Below are 21,742 nucleotides of genomic sequence, written 5' to 3'. Positions count from 1 at the left end.
TTGAAAATAGCTGGAGGCCCGACACCTAAATGGAGAGAACACCAAACAGCTTTTAATCAATGTGACTGGTGTCCTACAAGGAATAAACTGAATATGATTACCCATAAACTTAACTGAACCCAATGTTCACATGCATTAATATTCATTTAGCGGAGAGCGATAGTGGTACAGGGATAACTATGGGGTTACCATTAGTTGTAAAAGCTCATAAATATACATTTCAGATAGAGCTAGGAGATGAGGGGCAGCAGGGAATGAAAAAACATATTAACATGTTGAATGTGAGATTAAAGTTAAAACTCGGCAGTAAAAATGTTCTTTTTGGGGTTTAATCTTGATTGGATCTCAAAGAATTATGTTCAGGTGAAAGTGAAAGGTGTAATATGTTTTATTCTAGTTGTGTTCCTATCACAAATCGAACTCTACACCACTCGTGGTGGCTTGATTATGCACTTCACTAACTTGTGTAACCTTTTTGGACTTTTGTAATACATCAATCCTATGAATCATATTTCCAAATAGAAAAAGAAAGACTTGTCACAGGGCTCATTATGTATTTTCATTGTATCATTGACTTTCTTTTAAGGACGACAATCAATAGGCTATATCTCTATAGTTGTTAAGTTTTCATCTGATCCTACTTGTATCTAAATCATCAAAGTGCATCACAAATATACAACAACATTTAACAGTTAAGCACTGTATTTTTTTCTAAAACATTTTTTAGCAACGTTTTTTTCCAACTCGACTCCAAAGTGTATTTTTTATGGGCTGTTTTTCACCACTAATGAATACATGTTGCATTTGATTGAGTAAATATTCACAGTAAAGCAGGATGGTGTATGTAGGATTGACTCAAATACAATAACATGCCAATATCAATATAGAAATGTAAAATTAACATGTGGTCTTTTGATGTTTATTTAGATGTGTTTTAATACACAGGCAGTAGTTTGTAGGATCACATTATTATTGTTTTTTGTTTTGTCTTTTCATTGGATTATTTTATATTACAAAAGTGTAGAATATCTCCAAGCACATAGTCAAAGTCCAACACATGTTTTAATTCAACTTAGCATATGTATTATGTTATAGTACATATAAATACAAAAATGTTTGTGTTTTTTAGTGGAATAAAATATTTGTAACAAAAAGAAAGACATTTGTAGTTTTTTGCTTCACAATGATGGACCCTATATCTTCATTAATTAGTCAGAAATATTGCTAGTTCTCCGTCTGTGTAGATGGAAAATGTGCTCTCTTTTTCAAACCATATTTAGATAAAGCAGTTGGATAGTGATCATCCATTGAGGAAAAGTAAACTGATAATATTGTGTACCTTGCCTTGTACTCCCCTGCTGGTGCTCAGCCTGCCAGCAGCTTTCAAATGTATCCGTAAAAAAAGTGCCTTCAATAAGGGAGTAATTCATGTCATTTCAGTATGATAAGCATTTAAATATACTCTGTCTGTATATTTTAAACATTTCACTTTGACTGAAAGTAAAAGCTCTGCCATTATTGCCACATCAGCTATGATGTTCCTTGCTTGATTAAAACAAACGATAGACTTCAAACAGAGAGCTTGGTCAAACCCAATGTACCCCCTAATGTGGGAGAAAAATGTATCACTACTAAAAATGGATTCAGAAGGGATACAAAAAGGGATAAAGGAAAACAGGTCTGTGAGCAGGCATTCTGAGTTATTGCCTATATTAGGAGAGCATCCCTTGACTTGAACTTATGTGGAAAATAGGGATAAATAAAGGCCTTTTTTTGGGCGGTGAATAGTCGAGAATACGCACACTTAATTAAATTCTAAAAGTTTTTTATTTTGGACTGTCCTGGATTTAATTAGCTTCAACGTTTGGTGTAATTGTTCAAATCAATCAGCTCTGATAACATTTATTGGATTGTTTGGGTGCTTTTTCAGACAATATTAAAGTTGGAGTTTACCATTTTTTATACTTTATGATTTGCTTTACCTTTATTCAATCTTTTCTTGTGGTCAAAGTAATATCTTCCGTGTTTTCCCCCCTCACTCCAGATCCTGGTGACAGCCGACCAATGCTTCTCATTGGTGGTTCGGATCGTATTATCATCACCCATCTAAATGGAACAGGCCTCCAGCCCCTGAGGTCTCTAAGTGTAAATGGAACACTGGCATTAGATTTCCAACGCAACCAGGAAAGTGTATGCTGGACCCTTTCTACAGAGTCCTCTGGGCAACTCCGCTGTGCTGAAACCAGGAATCTGCGTGGATTCACACGGGAACAGGAAATAAGAACACAACAAAGTTTACAACGTATGTTTTTTGATAGTTTCTTCTCTTAAAGTGCAAACTACTTTTTCAATCATGAATACTCACATAGAGGAGATACCATCCCCCTTTATTTCTGTTGCTCTCATTGTTTTTTCCTCTCACACTCTTACCTTTGAGCTCTGTCTATATCTCTTCATTATCTGTGCTGTTGAAGGCAGGTTAGCCTCAGTGGTTTTGGCTGCTCACCTTTCCCCTACAGCTGTCCTTCAAACTGACGCCAGCTTTACTGCATCAAAATCACTCTCTTTCCCTCCTTGTAGCTGATCCATCCCAGATTCTTCAAAATATAAAACCTTTGCAGAAAACAGTGCATTTTTTTCCCTGGCTTCGTGTCATTTTGTAGGCCTTATGTACTATTCATGCCAGCCAATCACAACTCTCAGAGGCCATGGTAACACCGCACGATTTTGACATTCCAAGATCAGTTTACATTTCATGTTGAATTCTTATTTGCCTTTAAAAGCTGTTGTATGATACATGCTGTGTCTAACAGTGCGTTGCATTATGGTAAGGATCTTAAAATGGCCCTATTATTCTTTTTGGGGTTTTCCCTCTACTGTGGTATGTAATGTAGTTTTCTGTGCAGGTTAATGGTCTGCTAAGACTAAAATCCCAAAGTTTATGTCAGTGTTAGTTTCTCTGTTTCTGTGCTAATCATTGAAAGTGTTATAATCGTAATTTTATGTAACTGTTTCAAACAATAATTCACCTCTTCTTTGCCATTGCAGATGTGGAGCACATGGCCATTGACTGGCTAACAGGCAACTTTTATTTTGTCGACACAATAAATGACAAGATATTTGCCTGCAACCACGGCGGGGACACGTGTGTCACTATCCTACAACTGGACCTGCTCAATCCTAAAGGAATAGCTCTGGATCCTCTCATGGGGTGAGTGTTCTGCAGGTTTTTTACCACACAGCATCTGTAAGAACGGCAAGGCTCATTCATCATCATGCATCTTTTGTTAAAGCGGATAGAATAAGGAAAGGAGAAGAGAAATATAAATCACAATGCAATACAATAGACTTGTCTGGAGGAATGTGACTGAGTTGCAATGACGGGATTAAATGATTCCCTGTCCTTCGACTCAGCCCTCCTCTCTTTGAGCTGTGTAATTTGGCGGATAGCTGGTGATGCTCCAGACAGCTTCTACTGCCGAGACATTCATTTGTATTCACTGATTTCACCGCACATCTCTCAGTAGAAAAGATCCCTTCAGGACTTTCCATTACAGGATTTTTGTCTCTGTAGAGATCACACAAAAGCCGAGCAACTGTGGAGTTAGAAATATCCCCACAATGTTCCAAGTAAAAACTAAAACAGTTAGCGTGTGGTTGACGGTCACACTGAACTTTTTTATTGCAGGTTTCTCAGCAGTTCCGTGTGTCATCATGCAGAAATACCAAACAAACTAAAATAAATAAATAAATTGCATGCAGCAGCTGAACTAAAATGTGAACCAGTTTCAGTAGCTCAAAGCTTTTATCCCTTCTTAGCGAGCAAGAGAATAACAGGACCATTAAATTATGGACACATAAACAAACACTAATCTCATAAAATAACAACACACATTTTCTGATATATATACAGTAATATTATATCTTTAAAAGGTACAGCATCCTGTGTTTATAACCCTTGAGAACTGTTGGTATGTATATTTTGACTGTGTATGTGCATTTCTTATTTAATTTTATTCAATTTTAATGTAATTGTATTAAACAATGTTAATCATGTGCAATGTCTTCCAAATTGGAACACATTCCTAACTTTTCCTTAGTTTATCTACTATATTGTATCACATAATAATGTATAATGAAATATATTATGATAGAATGAAATATAATTTAATACAATATATAAAATGATATAATAGAACCATAACAGTGATACTCGTTTTACTTTTAGTACTAAATTTGTGGAACAGTGTCTACTTTATTTTATTTGACTTAATTCTATTTCATGACAAAACAAATTAAACATTTGGAATCAAATATAGCTGATATAATATGATATAATATAATGGACTACTAAGAGTGATAGACATTTTATTTTTAGTACTAGAGTTTGTGGTACAGTCCGCCCCCATACATACATTACAATGGTAGCATGTTGCTGATAAATCTCTTACCTATTCCATGTAAGGCAAAGATGATGTACAGTATGTTCTGCATCCTAACGCATAACAATTGTATTGAAGCTGAACTATATTACTGATGTAGAACTCCTGTTTATATATTGTGCTTTATTAAATCAAAATAATTAGATTCTGGTATCTTAATGACGTGGACGGTTCGGATGCGGTTGGCAGCGTGTTTTCTTTCTCATTAAATGCTGGTCAGCCGTTGGAAAGCAATATGGCTTAAAGTAAAACAAAAAAACAATACCATAGAGAGTACAGTTTGCTCCTTTTGAGTCACCTTTTGATACAATGTAAGTATGGCTTGTTTTTCAGTGGATTTGCTGTAATCACACATGACTCACACCCACATAAGTGCCCATTCCATTGTGTGTCTAAAGGGATGATTGTATGGATATAGAGCCTTTCAGCCCACAAGGGAGCTGGACATGCAGGCTGCTGGCTATAGCAGATTGACAATATAAGACACAGAAGTTTTCCTAGCTCTCTAATTGGTGAGATATTGGTATGGTTGGTTCTGAAAAAAGCGAGTCTGGGAGAGGTCGGTCAACCAGGAGCAATGGAGTGAAAACAAAAGAAATCAGGGAGGTGTTAGAGAGCAGAACAGTGCGAGGCACAGTGTTTATAGAATATGCTCTGGTTTGGCACTCTATTTTCATTCTTTTTTGATTCTCTCCCTGCCTTTCTTATTATCAGATGAGGCATTTGTACTTTGCCACGGGAAAGCCTTTTGATGGATAACCCTTTCTTCTTTCCTTTTAAAAAGCTTTTGTGGAGGAGACTTTGATTGATGGTATGGTGCGTTCATTAGCTAAACTTCATGCTACCTGTGAGTCCCATTTTAAAGGTGTACACCATGTACCATGTGCATCACAGATTGGAAAGGTTGAACTCAAAAAGATTACTGAGGCCTGGATGATTTAAAAATGATATATGGAGACGTTACTCTTATGTGTGCAAGAATCAAGATTTTGCACATTTGCCACAGAGTCCAACCTATTTCCTGAAAATGTTTTTTTTAAATACTAGAACACATTTATTTTGCCAATGTATTTGGGTAAAACATAATTACTGTCCAAATTATCTTCTGTGTAAGTGTCTTAGTGATAGGAACACATTTAGTTTATTTGCATTTCATCATAGTCAATTTTTACTTCATAATGGTTGCAGATTAAAGCTTAATGTATCACCAAAGTTATCACCATTTATCCTGTTGCGTCCATAAATGTAAGTTAATCAATTGTTTAATAGTTGTTGAGATGTTTCGCTAAAACCTTAAACATATGACCCTCCTGGCAACATAGGAAATATCAGAGCATATTCATATATTGGGGTTTTTTCCTACCCTATAATATATTATATAAGTTGTTGTGCCTGTAAATGGTTTACACAGGCTAAAATCCCAAAGTATGATATGCTGCTTATACAAACACCATCTGTGGAAGATAGGCAAAAAAAATAATGTAATATACAAACAAAATCTCTAGGTGATCACATGTGTTGTATTATACAACATAGTGTTTATCTTAAACTGTACAACTGCACAAAACACACAATATACAGCCTTCAAAACACTGCCATTGTAAACAAAAGGTCAACTTATTATTAGATATTCTAAATAATAACATCAAAGTAAATAAAAAACGGTTACATTTCTTTAAAGAGAAAATAATTCTGCCATTCTCTGTTTGCATCTCTATGTGTGTTAAAATGCAAGTTGCTACCAAAAGCAGATACTTATAATTGTTCACAATGTCCTTAACTATTATCATAACTGTTTTATTGGGAAGTTGCAGTGAGGTCAAAACAACCAACTTGAAAAAAGCAGCTGAAGGAATGTGTTTTCTGCCACTGCTTTAGGAAATAAACATCAAGAAAAACAACTTTGAGTGTGTGCCTTTCATTGTCAGTTGTAAAAGTCTATTCCTTTTCATTGTAGGACCAACACTGTTTTTCACTTCTCCCACGCGGGTTTTTTTTACGGAAATGCTCATGTCCAGAATACAACGTGGATCTCGTTATAGCTCCGGAATGCACAAGTTCAGCATCAGCACCATCCTGATCCCAGAAAGCTATCATTTGTATGCCATGTGAAGGTGCAGCTGTTTGGGGAGTTTCCTTTGTTGCTGACTCCAACAGTTTTTTAGCACAGCCTGTTTTTGGGGTTCAAAGGGCAGCCCATCTCTCCCCCTGGCTTGACTCGTGCAGATTAAGTCGGCTTCCCGTTGCGGTGTAGCTCGTTATCATTGGCGGTTGTTGGAGCTCCGTCTTCACAACCGCAGCAAGACAGCGTGGCAAGTCTTCCATGTTAATTAGTGTACCTGCAGACCTGAGCTCTTTTCAATACTTAAAGTGACCATGATGCAGTTATATTTCTCCAATGTGATTCAGTCCCTATTGTCAGAAACAAATTACACTACATGTAGCACCTATTTTCCCATGGCCATGCAGTGTTTGCCTTACATTCCACTAGCTCCCTGTGTCTTTCAGAATTGATTTTCTTCCCTCCACACGGGTTTTTGAGGTAGTAAATGGTTTTGCTCCTCAGCGCATCACACATTGTCTATCATTTTATGTCTACTCAACACCCCGAGGTCCTTTGCAGGATGCCTTCTAAATGTCCTCAAATTACAACAAGCAAATGCAAAATGCTGCTTTTACTGCGTTTGCCTCCAGGTTACAGAGCTGCTATGCAGAGAGGCAGGCTTAACTGCCATTTTATAAGAGGCATTTCAGAACATTCTTTTTTTTTAAATCTTGTTTTAATTCAACAGTTACTCTCAACTCTTTTAGCCCTTTGATACACAAGCAATGCAAACCCCTTTTAAGGGACAACATTGGTCAAAAATGACCCGTATTGACCTTCAATGTTATTTCATGCATGGCTGTGGGTTTCTTTACTATATTTTTGGAAATCAATGTATTTAATCATTTAATATTCCAATTGTTCATTAACTATCTTGTTTCTGATCAACATAATCATGATTTGTAAATGTTTACTGTTGATTGCTTTTCACAAGTATAGCTCACAATGTGGATTCAGTGGCAACATGACCATGGTGAGCTATGTGGGAAGGGGAAGGCTGTTGTCCTCCTGAGCACCATGCATGATGACAGAGCAGTGGATGACAACAGTGTGAAGAAGAAACCAGAAGTGATCCAGTATTATTACAAGATGACCATCTCAGTGCACACATGCCTCACAAATGACAACCAATTGTTTGTGATCCTTGCACACTGGGCTGTTGCACTTGGAACACCAGCAGGGCAGATCTTGCACCTCCTCCCATTCAGTTGGCCCTCCTCTCTGGTGTCCTCCTGTAGCTGGGTGGTGGCTGTGTTTTTTTTTTTTTTTGCCCACATCTTTCCATTTACATTGTTTTGTGTTTTTAGAGATGGGACGTGCCCTACATTTGCCTCTTCATATGTGGCATGACAATTGCCCAGCTCCTTGATGAATAGCCGCCATGCATTGCATCCATGAAGCATTGAGTGTTGTGACATCCAGCACATTGGGCCATCTTGGTGCTCTCCGTTTACATGTGTAGGTGCGAACTATCTGATCCATTGTGTCTTCTCCTGATTTTGTTCATCGATTAATTGTTTAAGTACTGGATCACTTCTGGTTTTCTTGTTCACACGGTTGTCATCCACTGCTCTGTCATCATGCATGGTGCTCAGGAGGACAGCAGCCTTCCCATATTGCCACTGAATCCACATGTTGAGCTATACTTCTCCTTCAATTTGGAGGGTCAAGAAAGATCAATTCATTTTCAAATTATGTATAGTTATCTTTCACAATATATTAAATAGTTTCTTAGATAAAAGAAGTGTAAAATAAGACTCATATGAATCAGATGTGCAAATCAGATGTGCCTGTTGAATTGTACATGGCATGAAGTATCGCATGTGAAAAGTATAGGACATTTTTGACCCATGTGTGTAAACCTGATGTAGTGATACAAAAACTGTTTCAGTTCATACATTAAGAAAGGGACAATGAAAATAATGATGTATGTTAATCAGAAACAATATATTTAATCCATAATTGAAATATTAAATGATTATTTACATTGATTTCCAAAAATACAGCAAAGAAACCCTCAGCCATGCATGAAATAACATTGTAGGTCAATACGGGTCATTTTTGAATTAGAAGGGTAGTGATACAAAAGTGATTTTTTTTGAAAAAGTAGGAAAGGAAAAATTAAAATAAGACGTCGTGATGAAAAAACTAGTTAATTGAAGAATACCTGGATTTCTGAATTATTCAAGTAATTTGTTGCAAAGATGTCTACAATTTAATTCACTCTGGATCATTTTGACCCATGTCGTGTATCAAAGGGTTAACATAGTGACGTGCCTATTTGTATTTTATTCTGTAAAAGCACTAGTAAGTTGAACTATCTTATACAACTTGACAGACTAAGAATGCATACTTTTTATTTAATTAATTACATAACATGTTGTGCGCTCAAAACATGACTCATGTTCTTTTCTTTTGAATTGGTGCATTGTTTCAGTGCCCTCACAATCTGGAACTTCTTGGTTAAAATGAGAAAACTTGGTTAAGATTTTGAATATATTGTCAGATATCAACTTTTAATAACAATAGGCAATGGGTTGTGATCACTGTCAAATTGTCAAAGTGACACATTGTGTTCAAACAACTATTCAAGTCACCCTCATTATGTAATATGGTGCTATAACAACAATATAACAGCACATTTGCACATTTACTCCTTACATGAGTCCCAAGAGCGAGGCCCTGATGATGTAAATGTTAACATTGGTATTTTTGGACATTTGAAAACATAATGCAATCGCAATTTGTTTGGGACAATCACACATTGGCTATTGCTTTTTGTATTAAATGACCTACCACCTTTAACAAACCCATAAGAAAACTAAGACTCCATAGCAAACTATATTTTCACATTGTTGTGTCTCATCTGTTAAGAGCTCTGGGAAAAAAGCATCACCTTAAGCACTTTTTATGAATTGACTTAAATTAGAGATACTTTATTTTCTTATAGTGTGCTCTTTGTATTACACCACATTTAAGTGGGAAACTATTGATTTGTTTTGGCCTTACTGTAGCTGTTTTAAGTTACTGTATCTGACGAATGTGAAGCACCATTCGGATCATGTCATGTAAATCCAAAACTTGTGCTTGGTTGAAGCAATTCTCCAACACTACTTTTCAGCCCAAGCTATTGTTACCATAATGAAGAAACAGAATAGTGTTGTGGCGTTTTTTCAACCTAATAATTTTAAATATATAATCACTTTTAGCTTGTTGCTTTGTTCTGGGTCCCCACACTCACTCCAACATGTTAACCATTCTTTAAGCATTTTTCAAGCACTTCTTTGTTTCTCATTTAAGATAATTATGTTGTGCTTGTAAGGTAGCACAGCACTGAACATGAATGGGCTGAAAGCACATATAGGCTGCCATAATATCCTGAGATTGTCAGAACCAGGGCTTTTTTTCAAGCAACGACATGGCATAATCAGAATAATTTAAATGATGCTAAAGTCACATAAATGCTTCAACCGTCGGAGCGTACGTGTAAATAAAAAAGCTGCTGGGTATCTGAGAAGCCATTCTTTTCACATTTACAGCAGGCCCACAGCAGGTGTATAGCCGCAATTGAGAGAGAGAGAGGTGCATGCACGACTGTTATGCTGCTGTTTTATAGCTACTCTCATTTCCTTTTGAGATAGGCTTGGAACATTTGGGACTGGATCATTGGGACATAGCAAATGGTTTAATACCAACACCGGGTGTGTAAGGAAATAACAAAAAAAGGTAAAAACATATTTCATATGACAAGGGTTTTGCTAGATCAGACTTCAAGATAGTACTTTTAATATATAAAATATTAAATAACCATACTATTTATAACCTTTTTTAATGCCTAATGTGCCTGTTAGGGTTTTAAATTATTTCCTTAGTTGTTTTTACTGTAGGCTCCCTTATTTTAGATGACATAATACAAAGTGTATGCCAAAATGTTAAACCTTTTGTTAAGAATAGTTTCATGTTCAACAGGTCCCTTTAAAACATAATAGTTGATTAACCATGTAGATTGTTACTGTATGTTTCGGTTTGAATATTCCAAATGGAAAAGCTCTGTAGATGGTGACTAAACAAAACAATCAAGTAAAAACACATTGGCATAGACCTTCACTCTATGTTTACACCCAAGACCAGCTCCAAAACAACATGCTAGTTGTGAACTGGAGTAGTTTAACTTGTAGGCTAACCTGTAAACACATACCAATTTTCTCTAGGTAAGCTTGTAAGCCAGGTGTACTAATGTTAGCAGCTAGGTTTGGACCAGCATGCTTGTTAGCAAGGTGTGCTAACGTCAGCTGCTAAGGTTGGATCAGTAAGATGTTAGGTCAGGTGTGCTAATGTCAGCCGCTGAGGTTGGATCAGTAGGCTAAGCTTGCTAGCTAGGTCTTGAAATATTAGCCGCTTGGATCAGATAAACATACAGTTAAATACATTTTTTGAAATGCTTTATAATACACCTCACCCCTTAACTCTCTAAAAGGAGCTAAATGTTCCATATTATCAGATCTAATCTCCGTCTGTAAAGTTCAAAGCTGCGATTGTAGAGTCACTTTACAACGGAGGGGTTCAATGAACAGTCAACTGCAGCGTGAATTAACATAAAAAGGCTCTACTGTATGAGTTCAAAGGGTCATTCTGTTTTATCAAATGGCTTGAGGCAAATGCGGCATCATACTAAACAAGCCACAAAAAATGTGTGTACTTCAAGGAAAAATATTTGCTAATGATTTATTTATTGCATGTTAAAGGTCTGAGAATATTTGGAATAAAAATGATGACACTGCTTACACTACAAATTTGTATTATCCCTAACATCAAATAATCATTGAAACTCTTGCTCCCTCTGTAGAATGCTCTTCTTCACGGACTATGGGAATGTGGCCAAGGTGGAGCGCTGCAACATGGACGGCACCAACCGGACCCGGCTGGTGGATTATAAAATTGAGCAGCCCACAGCTGTGGCATTGGATGTTGTCAAGAAGCTGGTGTACTGGGCAGATGCCTACCTGGATTACGTCGATGTGGTGGATTACAACGGCAGGAACAGGCACACCATTATTCATGGGAGCCAAGTGAGTGTCACATTTCACTGTAACGCTGCTTTATGTCTTTAATGGGCTCCACATCATACAGAGTCATTGGGGACATTTCGTCATTGGTAATCCGAACAGACAATTGGCTTCTCCTATCGCTAGTGTCTCATTTAAGAGACTCCAAATTGTAACATGAGAGGGACTTTTAATTTTCTGATTTAGGGCACTGTGCTTTATAACTGCAAGACAGGTGGGATATTCACTGGTTGTTGTTTTAATTTACTAGTCATTTTTGTAAAAAAGGTCTTTCGAATGGGGAATAGATGGTTTATTTAATTGAAGGTATCAGGCACATGTGTGGCTGTCTTCCAAATGAGCATATCAATAGTGTCTTTCCCCAAAGTACCTGCTTGAAGCCTTTCATCAGAGTTTATGACTATTCATTAAAAGGCCCTTTCAAGCAACTTGGACTACATACTCACCCTTTATGAGGGGGAGGAAACGTACATTTCAAACACCTTATTTTGTATGCAGATGTTCTTTGCATAATATTGTCTCCCTCTCTAGCTTGTGGTCTCATTAGAGAGATGATCTTGAATCTACAATGACAAATGCCATGCAGCTTCTTCCTGCATCTTTTCCATAGTCTTTTTTTATGTTTTTATTATAGCCAGTATTATCAGTGTTCAGGGGAAACACTTTTTGAGTTGAACTGAATTACTATGTAACTTAGTGTAATTTTTCAAATTAAGCCAATTTCAAGTACTAGGCTAGCATTTGAAACGGATCATACTGTTCTTGAGAGGTGCACTCAGATCATCTCCTCAGAAACTCAAAATGTTTCTCAAATCCCTCATTCATTTTGTATAGATAATATATTGTACTCAAGAAATCACGATACAAGTCCTTCCATATAAATCTGAATTAATATATTATATTAATTCAGATTTATATCTCAAAATAGTATGTTTTCAGGTAATTCAATGAAGTTAGAATTGAATAGTCCATATGAAATCATTTCTATTCTTAGGCTTATTTGTGCACACTTCTGTATGAATGAATATTCCAAAGATGCAAATTATAGTAATTGAATTAATAACTTTAGAGCAAAATGAACATGGCAAGTGAAATTATAGAGAATATATGTCCAGCTATATATTGATAATTTAAACCAAACCACAATGTTCAAATGGTATTATTTTAATATATTTCACATCAGACTTTCTGATCCATTTAAGTTAGTATGGGCTTGTTGTTCTCAATTTTGACCGGAATTGTGTATCATATTAACTAAACATTTGATTTATTTCATTTCGATTCCAATTGAAGACAACTAATGATCATATTGAGTTATTCCGACCTCTCATATTGGGTGCTTGTGACTGTCGAATCATGCTCAGATAGGCTTTAATATTGTAATATGGCTACATGCTGCTATAATTATGTAGATAAGCAGGAAAGACATAGAAGAAAAATATAAAATATATGATATCATTGAATCTCTAATCTGCAAATTACACAGTACTTCTTTAACTTTCTTCCTTTGATGTCTATCATGTTTGCTTGATTCTGTCCTCACATTCAATCCATCAAGCACCAAATAACATGCATTACACATGCTGTAGGTAAAGATTCATGTGTATTAATCACATAGTCTTGTGTGTGAGATTGTTTTTTAAGGTAGAGTGGCGAGACCAAATCCATAGAGAGAAACGGTTGAGTGGATTTTTATTTATTTAATTATTCTCTCTCATGTTTCGCAGTGCCCCTGAAGTTAAGGTGTGAGCTTAGGTGTACTTCCTGTGAACACGGCTGATCCAGCCATGTCGCTTTGTGTGGTTGTCAGCTTGCTAAATGTAGCGTGGAGGCTGTGTGTCAGGGCCATAGGCTTCCCTGTGGAGTCCATTTTTTGATCCTGTCTGGCATGCCAAATGTACAGACAGCTTTACCTCACTCTCCTATCGCTTTCATGATTTTTGCATGATTAAAACAGATTATTACACATTTGTATTGTTTTCTCAGGTGGTTTTACCTATTTTCGTCCTCAGGGATGATGTTAATGTTCTAAACATGAGTCTTCTTGTTTTCCAGGTGACTTATATTTATTCATTAGCCGTGTTTGAGGACTACCTATATGCTACCCACTCTGACTCCTCCAAAGGGAGTTCTAGCGTGGAGCTGCTACAGATCCACAGGTTCAACATGACAGCAGAGAGCAGGACACTGGCCAGCCTGGGGAATACCAGAGGGCTCCGTGTTTACCACAAACTCACTCAACCAAAAGGTACAGGACATTTTTGATAGATGGGTTCACATCTGAATGTTTGTGTCACAGTCTTCTCGATGTTGTGACTCACAAGAAGGCGTCTGGGTAGTACAGAGGGAGGATGCTTCATTGACTTATAATGATTTTTCTGTCCTTTCTGATTATGTCCACAGTCAGGAGTCACGCATGTGAAATAGTTTTGTATGGAAAGCCTGGTGGATGTTCCCATATCTGCTTTCTGAGTGGCAGCTACAAGTCAAGATCCTGCCGCTGTCGTACCGGATACAGTCTGGACTCAGACGGACAGTCCTGTAAAAGTCAGTGAATATTTTTCCTTGAATTTAAATCAGTGCTCTCAATCGATTGCGATAATTGCCATAATCATTTATGATTAATCACAGGTTTAAAATACCAGTATTTACTTGTATTTTGGGGGTTGATAAACAACTACACGTGGTATTTAAAATGCATGACCACATGGTGAGATAAGTCGTGTAACATGTGCCAATATCTCTGCTCCCTTTGCCTTTCCAGTGCCATGCAATTCATAGTAAACATTGGGGCTGAATGTAGGAGAGTATGTTGGGGTCAAGCTTGGTGATGTCATTAAGTTGCGTTATATTTTTTTTAACGAGTTAAGGTTTCCAGATTGATCACGATTGTTAATGTGTAACAATAATACCCCTAATTTAAAAATGTGTGCAACTTTGTGTGTTCAAGTACATGTCCTTGTAAACAGTCATATAACTTTTAGTACTTCCTCTAGGAACACTAGTGCCTCAAAAGGACGTTTTGCATCAGTGCTCCCTTTGAAATTAGCGTCAGCCGGTAAAGGTCATGCGTCATAATAAAGCTAACAGAGTGCCACACATGCATCAGCTTTGTAGACTGACATTGATAGAGATGAGCACTAGTGGACACAGACCCATTTGAAAGAGACGTTCCGCTATCGACCTGTCGCCGGCCTGATTGATTATCGCCATAATGAGGATTTAAGTTTATCTGCATTTGTTGGCTGCTCTGATCAATTGCTGGACATTGTGAAGTTGACAATAAAAGCAGAAGATCAAATTGATGACACAATCAGAGGGGCCCACCAGTGTTCGATCGGGGTAACGATGCATCGAGAGACTAGCCATGACACATTTGATTTATGCCCCCCTCATAGATGTTCTGATGACACCAGCTATCTCTGTCTTGCCCGCACTTTCAGTCTCCCTAAGCATAATGAGATTCGGCGCTAAATGGTAGTGCTTCTTCTTACAGCAGTCACTGTGGGGTTTGATATCTGGGTCTCTCGCAATGCTTAATTTTCTCCTGGGTAGTTGGTCTCTCCCTCACAAAATGATAAATTGAAGTGAGGCATGTGTGGTCCTCACCCACAGCATCCCAGTCTCTTGGGTAGGGGCTGAGAGCAAGGAGAGGAAGCCCTCCTTTATTCTCCTCTTGCCTTTTCCAGAGGATCCCAAAGGGTTCGAGAACATACAGCCCCCTTTGCGGCTGGCAGGCCGCCGAGGAGCTGCCTCAGCTTTCTAGGCCTTTCTATTTGCCTTTCTACATAGACACCATGGTATTTTAGTTCAGAAGCAGTGTTCACAGCCAATGTAAGTATTGCCATTGTCTGTTTGCTCAGGCATTTTCCTTCTCCCACTGTCAAGGCAGCTTTGTAGCGGGAGCATGATTGAAGGGGTAGAGTGAATTTATTGGCACTGATTACTGGCTCCATTAAGGTGAATGGATGGCCTTGGCTCTGGCTCTCATATAAAACAATGTGGCCAGTAAGAGGGTTTAATGCTTGAATCAGCATTGATAAATTACACCAATTAATGACAATAACAGTAAAAAAAGGGTCCGTCCTTTCTTGCCTCCTAGAGCCCAAAAACGATCTCTTCCTGTTCTACGGTAAGGGGCGTCCAGGCGTGATCCGAGGCCTGGATATGAATATCAAGTCCAGCGATGAGCACATTGTTCCAATCGAGGACCTGGTCAACCCTCGGGCCATCGATTACTACGCAGAATCGGGACACATCTACTTTGCTGACACCACCAGTTTCCTTATTGGGCGGCAAAAAATTGATGGAAACAGCAGAGAGACGATACTCAAAGATGGTGGGTGTAATTAGTTTTATGAACTGCAGCATTTCCTTAGAATACAGTAAACTGACTTCAATACTTTACATGAATCAATACTGATGGACTTGAAAAAAAGGTATCTACTCAAACACCCTCATTGTACTCTAAATGTTGTACTAATTTGTTTAAAATAGTATTACATTTGCTTTACTAACCTGTCAAAAGACTGCTTTGTAGAAAGACGGTTCTCAATTATTCATAATTTGTACAAACAACCTTTTTCTATTTCAATATTAAATATATATTAAATGTCACTAAATGGTAATAAAACCATTTACCAAACAATTTTCCTAGTGAATACATATCCAACACTTCAGGATACCATAGTCATTTCTGTTAGTTGCGCTAACATAAATCGTCCTATTTTATATTAACTAAATACATATATTTCTGTTTGTGGTGCCAATCACATACTATTGTGTCCAACCTAGAACATCTGTTTGGTGATTCTGTTGTAGAACTGGACAATGTTGAAGGAATCTCGGTGGACTGGATTGGGAGTAACTTGTATTGGACCAACGATGGATACAGGAAGACAATCAGTGTTGCTAGACTCGAGAGAGCCTCGCAGACCAGGAAGACTCTGTTGGAAGGGAATATGTCACACCCCCGGGCCATCGTGGTGGACCCTCTAAACAGGTCAGAAGAAATTGGTTTTAATGTTTTGTATAATGTCACAATTATGTAGCTCACCAGTGTGTTGCAGTGGAAAAGGAACATCAAATTTGAAATGATTAACACAGGTTTATTTGCTGCATTTATTGTATTGTTTACTCCCTCTGTACCCAGGAGATCACAAAGTTTTGCCTTATTTTGGAAAATGTGTTTGTTTTGGTACTAAACTTGGTTTGTATAGTGTAGAAGGGTTTGCAAAACCCATGCACGACTACCTCTACTAGTCTCCTAACCATTAAGTAGAATTGTTTATTTTATGAAAGCAGAGTATTTCTGTGCCTAAGAATGAGTCATGGTTTCCACATTTCTGACTGAAGTGGCATACAGTAATCAGTTTTGAGCTCCTTCTTGCCTTGTTGTAAATGTATTAACTACAGTATGGTTCTAGATAAGACCACTGTGCCTTTTGTAGATGTAAATATCACTCTGCTTCAAAAGGTAATCCTGAAAATAATCGCGTTTAGCATATATCTGCAAGGACTGATGATAACCTCATGTGTATCTCTAAATAAAACATGAAAAGGTATACCAGCGTGGTTATACTGAGACAAAAAGTATTTCTATTTTAAATAGAATAGTGGGTCATCTTGCTGCCCATACACCTAACACACAGCCATTTGTATTGTGAGCCACAATTAACCTATTTCATAGCTCTGTCTCTGTAGTTCTCGCACATCATCTGTATGATTCATGAGGACTCCACCAGCAGAGATGGTATTTAACATATAGAGGAGATGGTGCAAAGCTCAAATTCATTGAGCGTCTTAAGGATCTAAAGGATTAACATTTTAAGGCTTAAATCGTATTAACACACACCAAATCCATAGCAGTCAGAGATTAGTCTTCAAGCCTCAAGAGGGTTGTTCCTATCATTTTGCCATACACAGCTGTTTCAGTGCTGTAGGTAAATACACCAAACCGAAACCCAAAGCTAATATACTTGGTTTTGAATTTTGCCATTTCCTGTTTTATCTAACATGTGTCAATACTTACTTTAAAAGCAGTAATTAAGTCAACCATTTGCTTTTTCTCATCTATTGTTGTGCCTTGTTTTCTCCTCTAACAATAACCCAGATTTAAGCATGCAAAATATGTCACAGTGGTCCAGATTGTAAATCAAGGAAAAGGAACACATTGATTTTCAAACATAAAATCAATGTGCATTCAAGTGAAGGAAAAAAAAAAAATCAATTGTTACAACTGTGGCGAGAATGCCATAGCATTGTGAGACTAATGAGGAAATAGCATGTTTTGCCCCAGAATTTTCAGCCCTGACAGATTTACTGAGGCAGCAGTGTCAAGGGGTGGAAATATCATGTCATTTTTTTTTTTAATACATGGATTAATAACTTCTACTCCGACCCTCCCGCTGACATCACAAATGATTAGAAAAGTTAGTTTTGGGCTTCCGAGGAAGCTTTCAGCCCCAACCCGAAAGTCCTTTGATGTCTATCTTCTCTGCTGGAGGGGTCTCTTCAGGTAACATCGATGCACCGCTGCATCTTTGCTACCTTATTTTCAGCCGCCTTTAGTCTGTGTTGACATGGTAAGGACTAACGATGTCGACTCAACAGTCATACCTCTATATCTTCGCTGTCTTAAGGAGCTAATACAGACATGTGTTCATAAAAGGAATTCTCATACAATTATCATTCATTATTGAGTTAATTGATTAGAGTGGTAGTTCAATCAGTTTTGGTCATCTCTGGATGCCTTGATGTGTGTGTGTGTGTGTGTGTGTGTGTGTGTGTGTGTGTGTGTGTGTGTGTGTGTGTGTGTGTGTGTGTGTGTGTGTGTGTGTGTGTGTGTGTGTGTGTGTGTGTGTGTGTGTGTGTGTGTGTGTGTGTGTGTGTGTGTGTGTGTGTGTGTGTGTGTGTGTGTGTGTGTGTGTGTGTTCCCTTGTTTGATCACACTGCTTCGTAGCAACTTTTCTACATGTGGTATACTGTATTTCCTCAATGATGTTTGATGTATTCTTCTTCTGTGCCTTTTTTACACCATTCCCTTTTTCCAATGTTAAGTTCATTTATAAAGAATGTTTCATATAAAGTACATCTTATCACTCTCTGAATATTGGGCATATTGTATTAAATGACAATATGGGCCGCAACATACGTTTATTAATGTACTGATAATTATTTTTGGTTTATTGATAATAAATTGGTCTATAAATGTCAGAAAATTGTTAAAAAGCAACTTTACAGGCATATCTAGCCCAAATTGATGCCTTCCAATGTCCAATTTTGTTCAACAAACATTCTAAAACTCAAATATATTGGTCACAAAATAATATATGCATTTGAGAAGCTTCAGCCTTAACAGTTTTCCATTTTTTGCTTGATGATAACTTCATAATTGCAGCTTAGCCAGTATAGATATTCAGATTATATGTATGTGTTTTTTCCTATTACCACACGGCTAAGCATATGTCCATCAGTCCATCTGACACAGTGTCTAAGTTTGTCTGTGTGCAAGTATAGGCATGTATGTGTGTGTGGGGTATATTGCTTAATAATTCAGAATGTCGTAAAGATGACTTCAAGTCTTCATTCACCTCCATATCCCATTCTGTTTCATCTTCCCTTAGCCAGCCCTTTATCATTGATGAGAACAGGGGGCCACATGGCTCAGTCAGCATCACTCAAACGGAGCAAATCCCCTGGGCATAGTTACTAGAGAGTGGATCACGTCAAATCGTTGACCCAATCAGGTTCAAATACCACAGGCCCATTGAGAGTTGCAGTCTCTGCATACACAAGGTATACACAAAAACTGCATTTTTATTTTGTTTTATGGGAATATAGGACTTCCAACTTTCCCTTGATGTGCAGTCAAGCGGCAATTCAACTTGATAAGCCTGAATAATTTCTCAGGCTACGATGCACTTTTTGACTTTTGGGGATGTTTGGTTTTACATGTGGGAAATCCGTATTCCAGTTCATTTCGTTCTCAGTCGAGAATGCTCTTGTCATGACGTCTTCTGATCAAATGCCTATGAGGTTCAATGTGGCAGTGCAGGTTCTGTTCTCTCTAATTCTTCCCGAATGAATGAATGAACGCTGTGAATGAAACAGTTCACATTCGATTCACTGGGGAGCTAAGTCACGCCTTCCCATGGGTGTACAAAGCACACAACACATTTCACTGTGAAACGGAATACATCACTTTGACAAATGCTGTCACATGTCTATGGATTGATAAGAAATCAAAGCAGGGGAAAGCTGACGAAGGAGCTCAACCATCCAGCATCGGTGTGTCACGAAAGTAAGGGCGGGGATGAATGAGGAGACAGCTGAGATGAAGTGCCTGCGATTGAATTTGGAATGTGATCAGTGTTAGTTTGAATCCTGTGATGACTTATAGATTTTGCATGAACCAATGCCTTACGATGTCATTGCAATGATTATGAGTATCTGTGTTCATGGTAGCTGGATGTACTGGACGGACTGGGAAGAAGATGAAGTCAACGACAGCATAGGGCGGATAGAGAAAGCCTGGATGGATGGATCCAACCGCCGCATTTTCGTCACCTCCAACATGCTGTGGCCCAATGGCCTGACTCTGGACCATAGCACAAGTACCATGTACTGGTGCGACGCCTACTACGACCACATCGAGAAGATTCATCTCAATGGGACAGGAAGAATGGTTAGTGTTAGTTTGTATGTAGAGATTCCATGGAGCAGTTAAATGATGTAGAAAGTCATTTGCAGGATTCATTTAAGCTGTGTTTCTGCTAGACTTGAGGATTGTGATGCTTGTGAGATTTTAATAGAGGGCCAGAGGGTGGAATCTAAGATCCCGAGTTAATAAACCTCACCAAATAAACATGCTAATTTAAATGTGTTAATTTTATAGCATCAACCCAAGTAGTTTTACACCCTGAAGTGATCAATAAAGACAGAATGCAGCAACATTTATAACAGAAAGAAATATGCAGCTGTGTTTTGACAGGGTATTTATTACCTTGATTCTTTTTTTGAGTTGTTGAGCAACAGTTAGGTTGAAATTATTGTCATTTTGAAAGAAACTTGGTCCAAAAACACCCACACCATAGAAACAAAAACATTAACTGTCAGTTCTCAAACACTCCTGTTTCATTCTGCCAATATTTCTATGCTATTACACCAGAGTTGGACAGTTGTTCACACAATCATCATTATGTCAAGGTCCAAAAACCATTCCTATATTTTATTTATGATACAATGTTAATCTGCAGAGCAGTGAAATTATTGCTCGCGGCTCCTCTTCCAACCACAACTGCCAACAAGACAGCCCTTCATCCCAAATGCTCCCATCGCCTCTAGTTTCTACTGGCATATTAAGCTAATGAATTATTTGCAAATGCTATTTAATCATTGCCAACATTTGAGCAAACATTATTATAAGCAGACAGCGGCTTGTGAATACATTTGTGCAAAGAAATTAAACAGCATTCATCATATACTGTGTTCTAATACTTTCAACATTAAGCCCATGTTTAAACACGCAGAGCCCCCCTTTTTGAGATGATTGATTATTTTGTTGCTGATGGCATCTTTCCGTGGCCCCGCTAATTTTTGATTACACTGCATGTTTGCTCCATGTTGCAGGTGGTATACAATGGAAAAGAGCTGAACCATCCGTTCGGAATCTCTCATTATCGTAATTTCATCTTTTGGACGGAGTACATGAATGCCTCGGTGTTCCAGCTGGACCTGACCACCGGCGATGTGACTCTGCTGCGGAGCGAGAGACCGCCACTATTTGGCTTGCGAGTTTACGATGCACAGAGTCAGCAAGGTTGGCTGCTTTTCCCTCATTTACTCTCCATTCATTGCCACTACTAGCTGAGAAGGTTTTGCACTGAAAATAGAACCACTCTGCTCTTGGTCCAGGCACCTAAACACATGTTTTTAATGGAGGGTTCTTAATGTGATATATACACTTGAGATGTCTACTTGTGTCTAATGGTGTCAAATGTTATGGCGTAAACCAGGGCATTGATCAACACTGACAGTGACTTAAAAACCATCCGGGACTCTTCTCTATGAAGTTAAATATGTGATTCAGGGTTTAGCTCAATTCTGTAATAAATGATGATGGATTTCTG

The 21,742-nt window shown here is 37.9% G+C and overlaps 1 protein-coding gene across 1 annotated transcript in view; it reads left to right on the top strand.

The window, feature by feature from the left end:
* Window positions 1-21,742, top strand: part of LOC134867416 (low-density lipoprotein receptor-related protein 1B-like) — a 265,089-nt gene that overhangs the window by 112,971 nt on the left and 130,376 nt on the right. The window contains 9 exon segments of the mRNA XM_063887959.1: window positions 2,045-2,302; window positions 3,049-3,211; window positions 11,393-11,621; window positions 13,668-13,860; window positions 14,016-14,159; window positions 15,715-15,951; window positions 16,434-16,614; window positions 20,079-20,298; window positions 21,243-21,432. Coding sequence (XP_063744029.1) covers window positions 2,045-2,302; window positions 3,049-3,211; window positions 11,393-11,621; window positions 13,668-13,860; window positions 14,016-14,159; window positions 15,715-15,951; window positions 16,434-16,614; window positions 20,079-20,298; window positions 21,243-21,432 — 1,815 coding nt within the window.

The sequence above is a fragment of the Eleginops maclovinus genome, chromosome 7 (assembly GCF_036324505.1).
Source record: "Eleginops maclovinus isolate JMC-PN-2008 ecotype Puerto Natales chromosome 7, JC_Emac_rtc_rv5, whole genome shotgun sequence".
In the NCBI taxonomy this organism is placed as follows: domain Eukaryota; kingdom Metazoa; phylum Chordata; class Actinopteri; order Perciformes; family Eleginopidae; genus Eleginops; species Eleginops maclovinus.
The sequence above is the reverse complement of the archived record's forward strand: the minus strand, read 5'-3'. Positions and strand labels throughout refer to the sequence as shown.